General features: G+C 35.9%; 1 protein-coding gene across 1 annotated transcript in view; it reads right to left on the bottom strand.

The window, feature by feature from the left end:
* The window catches only part of PHF20L1 (PHD finger protein 20 like 1), a 52,542-nt gene extending 39,487 nt beyond the window's left edge, over nucleotides 1–13,055 (bottom strand). The window contains exons 1-6 of the mRNA XM_026043917.1: nucleotides 13,033–13,055; nucleotides 12,690–12,795; nucleotides 4,759–4,930; nucleotides 4,520–4,604; nucleotides 3,687–3,775; nucleotides 946–1,008 (exon numbers count right to left, since the gene is read on the bottom strand). Coding sequence (XP_025899702.1) covers nucleotides 946–1,008; nucleotides 3,687–3,775; nucleotides 4,520–4,604; nucleotides 4,759–4,930; nucleotides 12,690–12,772 — 492 coding nt within the window. The 5' untranslated portion in view covers nucleotides 12,773–12,795; nucleotides 13,033–13,055. The remainder of the gene's footprint in view (nucleotides 1–945; nucleotides 1,009–3,686; nucleotides 3,776–4,519; nucleotides 4,605–4,758; nucleotides 4,931–12,689; nucleotides 12,796–13,032) is intronic.
* Nucleotides 13,056–13,503: the final 448 nt, after the last annotated feature.

Raw genomic sequence — 13,503 nt, 5'->3', positions numbered from 1 at the left:
TTTTTTCCTTGTATGTTCCGTAAACCTGAAGCCCAGAATGGAAAGAGGAGCACATTACGGGAAGAAATTAAATTTCTCCTAAGATAAGTTTCCCCTGCTTCTCTCTAGTGCTCCAACTTCAGCTCTTTAGCAGCTGTGGTATTTTAACTGTTCAAAGGGCTCATATCCAACTCGATTTCCTCCTTTCCCACATAATTTCACCCCAGTGAATGTTCCTCTTATCTAGGTAAGTTTTRAAAAGTTGCATTTCCTCCTTTTCCACTTTTAAGGTACATCTTTAAAGTAAGCAAAGAAAATTGGCAGAAGTTACAGGACACTGCAGTTAAAAGACAAACTTTTACCATATGGCTTCTGTGGAAAAAAAAAAAAAATCTATCACGCTTATTAGATTCACTAACCAAAGCACAGGAAATTGCACTATCAACAAATTAGCAGCAATCCAACACCCTTATACATCAATTAGCAACCTAAAATAAATAAATAAACCCATTTTAAAAAAATATTCCATTGCATAAGCTTAAACCTGCAACAGTAGAAAGGCAAGAACAGGATCATKTCTCAAAGCCAATCTTTGTGCCAGTTCCAGCTTTCACATGCACCACTCACCAACCTACAGCCACCACCTTCTGCACCTCTGTGGTGCCACCTCTTCAGCTCTTCTTCCTCTCCTGTCACACACAGCTCCCAGCTCTCTCACGCTCACACACACACGTACACAGAGCACCACCAACCTACTGACCGTCTGATGCCTCATCAAGGCCGGACTCCTCACTCTCACCTTTCAGCTCTAAGCAGTCTGTCCCACCTACATCTTGGCTCACATTGCTTCCTGTCACATCTTCTTTTTCCCTCTGTCCCCATCGTAAATCCACGCTTTTTCCTCAGCTTCCTCTTCCTGGGTGCCAAGTCCCCTCCCTCTCCTTCAAAACCCTCCTCAAAACTCACTTCTTTTGGTTCGATTTCCGTCACTAATCTCAGCTCCGGCGCTATCTGCTCCCTCTCGCGCGCCTAATTACATCGAAGATAAAACAAAAACATGAAACAGAAAAATTAAGTTATCTGAATACTTCATATGTGCTCTAATAAGGGCAGTTATACCCCCATCTTTTATTTTCCCTCTGCACTACTTTAGCCATATTTCTGTGTTATTTCAATTAATTCGAGCTTTCCCACAGAGAAACGCAGCCCACAGTCTCCATTCATTGAACTACACCAGGATTTTCATTCTTAGATTTTTTTATTTTGCTTTCTACCCTCAGCAGCTGAGGCTTATAAAACAGACGTGCAACTCAAACACTGAGTTTGAACGTTAACATCTATAATCCCTTTAAGGCACAGTAAGCTCAAATTGTTGTCAGTATCATTACATTTATTGACAAAATAAACGTGCCTAATACAGATAATCTAATGTGTGCCACATCAGATCATGTCTCTAGAGGCCATAATCATTGCTCTTGCYCTCTTGGTCAGATGCAGTCAGGAACACACTTTCTTTCAGTAAAACTGAGAACTGGAACATTAATCCTTGTATACAAATTCATGTTTGCATGTTTGTTTATAAGCACTTTACTAAGTACTATACTGAGTACYAAGTAATTTACTATTTTATAATTAGTATCACTAATATTCATTAACAAAGAACTAAGTCTATATCTCTCTTCAGAGTTACGAAGGTTCTGCACAATTAGGACATAACTTCCAAAACAGACCATCCATTAAGCTTTTCTATATTCTACAATTTAAAGAATTTCTTAAGACATATATCTCAAAATGTATTCTTCTTTGGAAAAAGAAAGAAAAAAGCTGTAGGTTCAGAGCTAGGCATGAAAGGTCAGATCTGTCAACTGCACTTTCTCATATCAAATTATATTCCTGGCTTTTTCGGGTTATAAATCATTTATTAGAAATGTGTTCACATAAAAGAATAAGGCATAAACTTCAAAACATTCATTTCAGCTTGAGGCATTGTCTTAGATCAATCTCAGTTTCAGATAACTGATTTTCAAACAAAATCTTAGATTACTAATAACTAGATTATGATTAGAGTCACAAAAATATTTTGAAAGGTAAATATTTGGAGAAGCTTCCTCTCTGAAAGCTACAGAATTTTGTGCCTCTCTCTAATTCTGCACAATTAAACACCAAGTATAGTACCAATTAGTGTGGCAGGAAGCATATCTGGCACTCCCATTGCTGGAAGACAGCCTTGAAAAATCTAATTCTATGACAAGTAGTGCTAAGTTTGGTCCACTTTTTCTTCCTCAAGATTTCACTGAAGCTACCTACATTCAGCCATGGAAATGCATGATCCTGRTGCCATCATTCCCAACCACAAAAGAAAATCGGGAATTCTAAGATAAGCTGGGCTGCCACCAAGCATATCTGGATATCAATATGRTAGCTACCCAGCATCTGTAAGAAACTGAATCTATTTCTGTATTTTAAGCTAAAAACGGCTGTGGTCTAAGAGCAACAACTCAGGACTAGATAAAGTATGCCTGCCTAGAAAAAGCACAGGACTAGGAAGAAGGGACTTCTTCACRTTAAGAATGAAATGTTCTTTTAACCTACTCACTAATACATTTACCAGGTTTTCCTCTTTAGGAAGAGATGCTCTAGCTTCCTAACTTACTTTCATAATGAAAATATTAAAGTACTATACACTCATTTAACAGAATTATTGCTATATTGCAGCAAGAAGCCAGAGGCAGCCTGAATAGAAGCTTCAGTTTTAGTATCTCTAAGGAATGGTGGCTTAAACATTACAAGTGCTGCCTGCACAGTGTTGCAGGGCTTAGATGTTCAATCCTSATATAAAGCCACCTTGAACGTGGAAGAGGTGGCCAGGATACAGAACCATTTTCTGCACAATTCTTGTCTCCATCTGCCTTTGTCTTGTGAGCAGAATACAGATTGTTGCAACTGTAATTGTTAAATATCTGAAATTTGCAACAATACAAAGTCTTTTCACATTTCTTGTATGTGAGTTTCATGCAGTTTCAGAAGAGTTATTTCTCATTAATTATGATAATATAGTTATCATGCAAAATAAAACAAATAATTTTCACAGAAAGCATATGACTGTTTTTGATGTTGGATTTTTCTTTTTTAGAGATATCATCTACCACTTCACAGCCTGCATCCCTATCTACTCAGCATGTTGCCCTCATTACAGCAACAAGGACATTATCAGARGTAATATTTACCCCTCTGAACCCTTAAAAAGAATAGAGGGGAGAGAAAAAAAATAGAACAGTGGTGTTAACAAGAACACACGGTCAATATGTCTAGAACTGAAACAAGTCAAGGTTGGGGGGAAAGGAAGAAAAATCAGCAGAACAGACCACTGGGAAACTGAAAACTTTTTCCTCAAAGGCCACGAAAGAAAAAAAGTGTCTGGATGCCCTCGTACTCGTGGCCTCCACAATACACAACTCTGGGAGAAATTAGCCAGCAGTGTACAGCATCTAGACATTTCAGAGAGAGGCAACATTACTGGAGCAGCGCACACTCAAAGGCATCAKAAGCATCAACAATAAAAAAGGTGAAGCAAGACAGTGAAGGACCCAGAATAAAAACACTAATCTAAAACTAGCAATGCTAGATGATGTTTACTAGCTTTCAGGGTTCAAGATATTAGAAAAATCAGTTAATTTTGTTAACAAAATAATACCTAATATTCTTACCTGCCCTTTTGCATCCTCTGGCATAGATTTGATGTGCATCCTCTTAAGACACCGAATAACACCATCGTAGAACTGTACTGTGAACGTTCCTAAAAAAGAATTTATATAATTACTAGAAGAAGTTAAGAAACAAGTATAGCTTATCACTCCGATTACCACAATGTTTCACAGGCTATATAAACAAAGCAAGTCAGTGTTAACTACACATAGGATCAAGAATTTTAAGAAAAATAAAAAATCCTGCTTGTCACCTTTTGTCCACTTGTGTAATTCTAGGTTTAAGCTACCAGATCGCTTTTATTTATACACTGATTGATTGAGCATTCAAGCTATCACTACAAGGAAATAATTGGTTCACAACCAAATGTTCATTTGATTTAAACTACAGTAAAAACTTTAAAAAACACGTGAAATGTTGCATCTAAACCATTTTCTTTTGTTCTAGATTTCCGTTATTATTCTACAGAGTTTAAAAACACTATTCTACAGAGTTTAAAAACACTTATTTCCTAAAACAACTAAGAGAATTTGGTTCAACTCCGCTGGATTTAAATCACCAACACTATGCAAAATATTAATAACACTACTCAAAGTATATTTTTCTCATCACTGAGGAAATATTTGGCATTTTATTTTCTAGGAGACATTCTAGGTTTTTCTTCTCATCCAGATAAYAGATCAAGTATTTTACTAAATTTGGTAAAATAAACATCTTCAGTAGTACATTGAAGATATAAAGGAAGCTTTACACAAATGCCCCTTTAAAGTGGGCTACAGCTCCAGAATACAATGCATAAATAGTCCTTACAAATGGACCATATATCAATACATACCCTCTTTATTAATTGCTTCAATCTTTGCAGGATAATACCGACAGTCAGTCCAGCGAGCTAGAACTTCTTCTCCAGGTTTAAAATCCTGTTTTAAACAATTTAGTTATTAATACTTGAAACATTTAGATATTTTTTCCTAAAATGACTTAATCATTGTGCACTAGAAAGACTCACTGTAGGAAAGCAAATACAACAGCTTACCAAAAAAAAGCCAAAGCCAAAATAAATGTGCCACTTACAACAAATTCCTCATCATCTTTCAATCCTTCTTTCCTTAATGCTGGTCGCTCCAAGGGTCGCAACCTATTGCTATCCCAGTAAATCCACTCATCGTAGCGATGACTCCAGCGTTCAAAATGCACCAACATCTTCCCTTCCTCATAGTCTATCTTCTCAATACGAGATGGATACCTTAAATGATAAAAAGAAACTGATAAATTTAAAAGCCTTTTTTTCTCTCCAGACCTTTTTTTTTTTTTTTTTTTTTTTAAAGATACAACAGCATTTATATGACCATTCAAAAAGTTATAAGTTAACATTTTGTACTCGGAAATTCCCAAGACTGAAACAGATTAACAAATTTGGGTAACAAATAGAATAACATTTAGTTCAAAACACTGCTGCACGTCACTGAGATATCATCAGCTTCACCACAGATGATTATATACAGGCATAAATCTGAAACTGCAAGATGAAGCCTGAAATGGATAACAGAAGTTGGAACTTAGCTGTTTTTAAGTCCATGTTCATTTAAGGGAAAAATAAAAGAAATTTTGGTTGCTTAGGGACGGGTAGGAAATCAACTAGATGTTTAAGTACATTCATTACCTTTAACATATGAAATGTTTCACTAAGCTGTTCCCCTGATTTCAGACAAATTCAACATCTAATCAAAACAAGTCACTTGAACATTCCCACACAATCTAAGACACTCACTAATTTAAAGATCATCTTCAATGATTTCATGGCCATTAAATCTGATTCACAGTTCTTAAGTTTAGCAGTCTTTTCTTGTAACTGCAATAAATACGTCTATCTTGACACATGCACTTTACTTACACAAACACTGTATATACACTTAGAATCAAGACGGAGACGGAACAAATCTTACGTATTCAACTCTGTAGGTATTGCAAGGATACAATATGTATTTGAAAAAACTTATAGTTCAGGTACCATAAAGTTTAACCAGAAAAATGGCAAATTTATCTATAATTATTTGTATTATTCAGCCTTACTATTTGTCCCCCAAACCAGAATTGTTTCACAAAATGGTAGTAAGGCAGCAAGGCATGAATTGTTTTTGTCATGCTACTTCATGCTATAAAGTGCATAAAAAATTGGAATAATGCAAAACTCAGCTCCTCCTCCTTAGAGTATTACAACAGACCGAAAGGCACAAAAATCTACATTTTTATAGAACTGATTATCGAACTGTCTCCCAATACCCTATTAGTGAGGAATACTACTGACACAAAGGAATTCACTCAGTATTTTCTATTTTGGAAATATTTTCTCTTCAGAATATCCTGCTTCCTTACACAGGTATTTTTAAATACCACTTTCTGTTTAAAATATAGTTCAAGCAGGGTAGCTTTTCCTTCTTTTCTGCTGACTACTGGGAAAAGGAGGTTAAAACAAAAGGGTGTCATCCTTTCAACTTGCTCCCTCACTCTCCTCATTCTCTAGTCCTCCTTCTTCAGGAGCAGCCCTACATACAACTTCCTCACATCCAAATATCTCACACTTATCAGAGCTGCAGAATGACAAAAACTCTCTCATCTACTAAGTAGCTACCACAAGCTCTCGTTGCATTTTTCTCATCCATACATTTCAGAAATGGTAAACATTTTCACGGCCATTCCTTATGTTTCTAACTTCTTTTTATTGAACTTTAAAGGTTTTGACAGGCTGACAATGGAGAGTCTGTAGTTTTAATCTGAGGTGCAGAGTTTGAGAAACAAGAATGACCCCTTAATGCCCCCAAAGAAATCCGAAAACAACAATAAAAATCAAATGAGGAGAGTGAAAAGGATGTTATCTTGCAAGAAAACAAAACTGAAAATCAAAACCAAAATTCTGTTATCAACATTCTGGTATATTAATTTTGAGTAATGTTTAATGTGAATGAAGGAATGGTTTTACCTAAGCAAAAAACGACACTTTATCCTTAGGAGTTTTKGGGCCGCTACTCTTATGAAGTTAACCAAATATAGTCTTACTAGTTTCTCAGTATTTCCAAGTCTTCCCATTTCAAGCTTTTAAAACTATACACCAAGTGTCAGAAAAAGCAGAAAGTGCAGCCAAGCAGAGGAAAAAGTCAATTTACTCCGAATAAACACGAGTTCAACATTACTTGAAAGAATTCTGATCAGTAGTTAAGGAGTAATACAGAAAGCATCCAAAAGACTGACAGAAGGAAAAATACTAGAAATGCAAGCGAACAAGAGGTTCTGCCTTGCAACAATCAAAACTAAACACTCTTTTCCTTAGCTCTTTCTCCCAAGTTCTTTCTCCTTAGCAGAGGAAAACTCAGGTTAGTTATAGAGACCAGCAAGAAGATGAGGTAAAACTATGGCTACTTTATGGAATTCAGGGATGTCAGAGGTGAGATATCTTCTTCTAGGTACCTAGAGGTAGGAGGAAATGGGCCCAYCACACACTGTCGTCGAGCTGCTCCCTTACTACATTTTTATTGTTGTACGGCTTGTAGGTTTAGTCATCTGGTCATCAGTAATAAAATCAGCATTTCAAGCACTGCACGTAGAAGGAAATAAAAAGGACACAAAGCCTTGGAAAGAGAAAACCAGTGAAATACAGATTATAGCTTATAGACAAGAAAGAAAACTACATTAGGGAAAGTCAGCAAGACACATAGGTCGTTAATGAATTTCAAAAGAAAACAAAGAAGAAACCTAATATCAATTAATAAAAGATGCAAAGTATTTAGTCTCATTAGGGATTATCCAGCAGTGCTATGCAAAAACAAAACCAAGTGTTTAGTGATTTATTTCTCTGATAGTTTCCGCAAATCAAATTGTTTCAAAAAAATTTACAAAGCTAAATCTTGTAACTATCACGTCACCATTACAACCCCGTTTTATTCCAATAAATTATATTTCTTAAATATATGTTTTTAAACTGATCAGGTTCCAGGATAAATAAAATCAAAAGCTGCATCCAATCCTAATCTTCAGAAATGGAAGATCAGCTAATCTCTTAAACGCCCAGGCTATATATGACTGGTTATAAGTAAACCAAAAATAACTTTGTACAGATTTAGCAACAAGATATTATTCTCAACATCCACTACATTTGGCCAGAAAGTGTACCACAAGTATGTAGAAAGAGTAGGATTTTACAATACTGGTCCCACAGTACAAAAGATGACAGTAGGTTTTTATACTTACATGTATACTGCAGAATTTACTACTGCAAATTTTACATTGCACAGAAACACTCTTTTGTTATTACCATTTTTGCATTTTTACTGAAAGAAATTTCATAAATTGCAAAGTTTTACAAATGTTTGAAATGGAAGTATGCATTTCCTATCAATAAAACAAAAAAAAAAAAGGAGTAAAATAAAGTTGATATTGAAGTTTTAAGAACTCCAGTAACAATGTATGCAGAAATGACAAAAGTTATTTTTCTTTATTGGAAAATATTTGCTCATCTCATTAAGAGTCAAAAAAAATTTGCAATGCACTCAGATTTCTTGATTAGAATTTAGCAATTTCTTCTGTTAAGTTTCAAAGAATAACTAAATTTTTACCCGGAGCTGCACTAACAGGCTTTGTTAATTCATACCATGTATAATAAAGTTTTTGCTGAGTCCAAGCAATGTTGATCTTGGTCCTGTTGGAAAAAGACTACTACAAAAAAGGTTATACCTGACACGGAAGATCATTTACATCCCCTCAGTTGCAAAACTATAGGTAGACATCATGAAGTATGACAAACTTGCTTTATACTGCTGGAATGTGATTATGTCTAAGGACAAGCTACCTATCAGTCTTTTACCTATCAGGTATTTTACCTATTTTACCTATTTTATCAGTATTTTACCTATCAGGTATTACTCCCTACCCCACACTAAGGAATTTCCCAAGATTCCTCTAGCACAAGATATAAAGCAGCAATCTGGAAGAAAAAAAAAATGCCGCCGCCACCACCACCAAAAAAGGAAAATACAAACAAACTCTTTTGATGATTTAGAAAAAGGTCTTTATAGGGAGAGGGAAAGGAAAAATCCATGATGTTCCTGCTCAATAATGCAATCATTCTTTTAGTGAGAAGGACCAATAACCCTTTTTTTATTTTGTTTAATTTTTATTTTTAATAGCAATAGTCTGCAAGCATACTGGAAAATAAATTTAATAATCCCAAAGCCTCACCCAAAATTCAAATTACTTTTAGAGAGAGGAAGCTTTTTAGCTGATACCTGCTTAATTTATAGAAAACTTACTCTCCATTTTCAAGTTCTAATGATTACAACCCACGAGACTTACATAACCTCATTTGTAAAATTGCAAAACTTGCACAGCTAACGTAAGTGAGGCAGTACTGGTCAGAAAAATCATACTCATATTGCAATAGGAAAAGTTAAGGGGTAGGCATCATAGTTTTTCTTTCCTCATGGTGAAATATCTTCAAACGTCCACTTTTCCAATCCAATCAAGAGACATTAAAGGACACAAGAAAMTACTTGGCAGGTTTAAAAGTCAATGACCCTTGAAAAGCTGTCAGTGAAGTAGGAAAGCACCTATTTTAAGAGATGGAAAAACAGATGCAGAAACACTAAGCAATATGCCCAGGGCCACACMTACAGAAAATCCACAAAGTCACACATTTCCTGAGTTCACAATAAGAAGTTTTTCCTTCCATCTCAGAAGATGTAATGCTAAGTGCACTTGTTCCAACTCCTCTGTAAATAGTCTTTCTGTATTTGCAAACTCTGCAAGCATTTATTCCCATCTCCCCACTTTCAGTCTTCTTATTATCAATAGAAAGCCTAGTTTTCACAATCCTCCCTTCAAATATCAGGCTGTCAACCAACTGTAATTCAAAACAAAGACTATATAAAACAGTATTTCCTAAAATTCTACATGAAAAATAGCTTCAGCAAATATCTCCATCTTTTATTTCATAATTTTATCAGTCAACCCCATGTTATCTACTATCCAATGAGAGATGATCACATGGATTTTAAATAGAATTGGGGGGAAAAAAGAAAAAAAAAATCTGTCCATCCAAATACACCAAACCTTCTTCTGATAACTTGGTCAAGTACTAACTGTTTCTACTCCCAAACTGCTGCAAAGGACATGTAAGTGTAATTTATTGCCTCTATTTTCATAATCAATTATAAAAATCCATAAGCAGAATAATCAAAGCAGTATCTGGCTACCACCAGTAAGGGTTTTCTATAGGACAACCAGTAGAGCTAAAAACAGCAATACTGAAAGAGATTTACCTTCAAGTAAGTCCAAAAACTCATCAATTTTATAYGAACTATATAACATAATCCCAGGAAGCAGGAGCTTAAGAAGTAACCTTGCGAATGAGCATATACTTGCAGATAYGTGCAGTTTTACTGCTGTTTCAACATCTTAAATACCCACTTGTGTCATTAATGACAGTGTGGGGAGTGTTTATGTGCAAGGGACCTCAAGAAGCCTGCAGTCCAACCTCCCATGCCTAAGTTTCTCCTTGTTCCTAGCCTGAATTTCTCCTGTTTCAATTTATTCCTGCTCTATCTTTTCTTCCCACTACGAAGAACTGAAGTGTTTGGCTACATCTTTCAGACTACCTCCCTGTAGGTGCTACCAGGTTCCCCCAAAAACCTTTTTTTTAAGCTGAAGAAGCCCAGTTCCCTCAGCCTCTTCTCACTGGACACATGCTCTGAGCATCTTTTATTTCATAATTTTATCAGTCAACCCCATGTTATCTACTATCCAATGAGAGATTATCACACGGATTTTAAATAGAATTGAAGAGATATAAATTTCATACTTCATTTTGGCTGGGTTTAAATTTAACAAGTAGTAAAAACTTATGTTGGATGATCTCCTTTGGAGCAATAACCTATGTTTTTTCATTTTATAAAGGAAATAAATGCAGTAACCTCCGCAATAAAACACCACCAAAAATAAGCATTCTGTTTGATAGACTCTCCTTGCTGATCTGACCAAAGTTTTTCTGTTAGGTATTTATACAAATTAATGACATCAGTGATACTTGCATTGCATGTAAATATTTTCTCATTAAAAGGCAATGTTTTCTTTGACTAATAAAAGAGTGTAGGTACACAATATCCTCTCCAAAGTTTAAGGAGTCCATCAAACAGACATGCAAGATTCATAAAATGCATTTCAGCAACTACCACACTGTAGTGTTAATTTTAATTTTAATTCAATTTTAATTGAAAATTTTGAAAAGCAAAAAGCAGCAGGCAGCATTTTACTAGATGGTATTATTATGTCACATCATTTGTCAGATAATCAGTGCTTAAATAGTAAGTTTTGAGAGAATGAAAAAAATGAAAGTTCTTTTATAAAGTATTTCTGAGCAAATGTTCCCAGCTGCTTGTAGAAAGAAAACTGAGTTAATACTTCTGCTCTTCAACTTTTGCTTTGTTGGAAACATAGTAAAGAAATTTCATGTAAGTTAGGCAATTTTTTCCTTGGAGTATATTCTACTTCTGCATGCAGCTGAGGGGAATGTGCATTGCTTATATATAGAAACAATTTAAAAAAAATCTGCCACTCCCTTATGCAACAGCTAGAATGGCAAGAAAAATAACGGACTTATTCTAGACTCTGTCTTCTTAATAATACAGAGACTTTCTCTAACAAGCATTGTGGTTATTAACATGAATATTACTTCATCCACTTCATTTCTGAGGGGCTTGTTTTGAATGCTTCTGAACTGTCGTATTTTAATACAAACTTCCTGCTCTTATACAGAGTATCACAGTAGCTTACATCCACATAAATCCGACCTTTTCTGCTGGTGATCCAGCTGACAACCTAGTTCCTGGCAAGTTCGGAATACAGGTTATTCTGCCTGAAAATAGCAAGTACTCAGTTGAGCAATTTGCAACATAGTCCAATCTAGACAGGTACTCCAGAACTGACAGGTGACCTTTGCAAAAACTGGATGAATCTGAAGAAATTATATTTCTCATGAAGGGCCTGCTTACTAAAACAAACATTTATTATAATTAAAATGAAAGCACAACTGGTAAAAATTTAGGTTAAATGCTCAGCTTTGTTTGCACTTTTTCTACAGAGTAAGAAACTTTGAATAAACATAGGTAATCTGCCTAACACATAGCATGAGGTTAGCAGCATCAGACATTGACACGAACCTCAGTTCTGTAAGAACACAACAAAAATCTTTACACTGCCAAGTCCTAACCAATCACTGATAAAAGCAAATAAAAAAAGACCTGAAGAAAAGCATCAATTCCCTCTATCACCTACCTTTAAAAAAGCCTGGGTTTTTTCAAACTGAAATGACATGGCCAGCACACATGAAACAAACCCATTTGGATTAACTAAATCTAGGCTAAGAACTTATCTTTCAAAACAACGAGTCATTTCACAATATCTGCTGTAGCGTTATCCTCATGCCCACAGATTTGCATCTTACAATCTTGACTCTTAATTAAGATATGAGTGGCTGAAGGAGAGTCACAATGTTAAGCTCCTAATTTCTCCAACTGTTCAATAAAAACAGTACCATACTTACCTATTTAAGAAACTCTGATTAAGCATGTTTTCCAAGAAGTCAGCTTTGTATACCTGCCAGTTCTGATTACTGAATACAATACACTGAGAATACCCACAGACTGAATTAGTCTCTGGTCAGTGCAGCTTGCCACATTAATACATCTGATAGTCCTGCACATGGCACTGCGTCCTATGCTAACATGAAAATGCCTTTTGATTAATATGAATGCATGAGGAATGGAAAAAAACAAGCACAGAAATGTTTTGACTTCTGGAAAATATTTTCCTAAAATCTAATCATTTAAAGAGATTTAATATTTAGATTCTCAAAGTCTATATGTGAAACAATTACTCAGTTTTATAATCGGATGATGTAATTTACAATACATATAAAATTATTTTGTACTTAGCAAATACTGCAGTGTCTTCCATACCATTTTTGTAAGTAGTCCAGTGCCTCCAAACGAGCACCAATCTCAAATGTGATTCCAGGACGATTTGGAGGCTTTTTACTCATCTTGATATTTTCTTTTTCACTACCTTCAGGGAAAATTAAAAAAAAAAAATACATTATTAAAACACAATGTTGCTTGCCACTGATGGCAAATACACACACGAAGTTGGGAACAGTTATGAAATTCTATAGCGCATTACGCTCATATTGCCAATTAACTGTTCAGTTAATGGAATTTACAGAAAACCCATGGAGATCAAGGCCCTCAATGATATTCATGCATTTGCATTCAGAATTTTCTCCCTGCCTAAAGAGTCACCAACCTGAAGCACAACCCCAAGGTAAGAAGATCCTAGAACAAAAAGCAGTGATGCTGAACCATGTTGCCCTCTGTGACATCCTTTAGGAGCATCATTAACAGAACTATCTAGAGCCAATGGGTTCTCTCTCTCCTGCAGAAAAGGTCATAGACATGGGGGGGGGTGTGAGCGTTTTACCAGAAAAAGAAGGTAAACAGCAATGGCCTAAAGGGCAGGGTATGGGGGGAGGAAAAAGAGAAAAAAAAATGGAAGTTATTATCAAAAATGTGTATTTAAGCTGTGCAAACAGCCCGGAGCCTCTCTCAGTGCACTGGGCACTGAGTTTCACGTGTCGCTGTCTGTTTTTCGGAGCTCAGCTGCTGTCCGCAGAGCACTTTCTGGGGGCGGCCGCTGCCCCTCTAACCGGGCACTTGTGCTCTGCCGCAGCCTTCCCTCCGGCCCCACGGGCAGCCCAGGGCCGGAGGCGCCGCTCGC

The sequence above is a fragment of the Nothoprocta perdicaria genome, unplaced genomic scaffold (genome assembly GCF_003342845.1).
Source record: "Nothoprocta perdicaria isolate Ctin4 unplaced genomic scaffold, notPer1 scaffold_341, whole genome shotgun sequence".
Taxonomy (NCBI): domain Eukaryota; kingdom Metazoa; phylum Chordata; class Aves; order Tinamiformes; family Tinamidae; genus Nothoprocta; species Nothoprocta perdicaria.
This window is presented reverse-complemented; position numbering and strand designations above follow the sequence as displayed.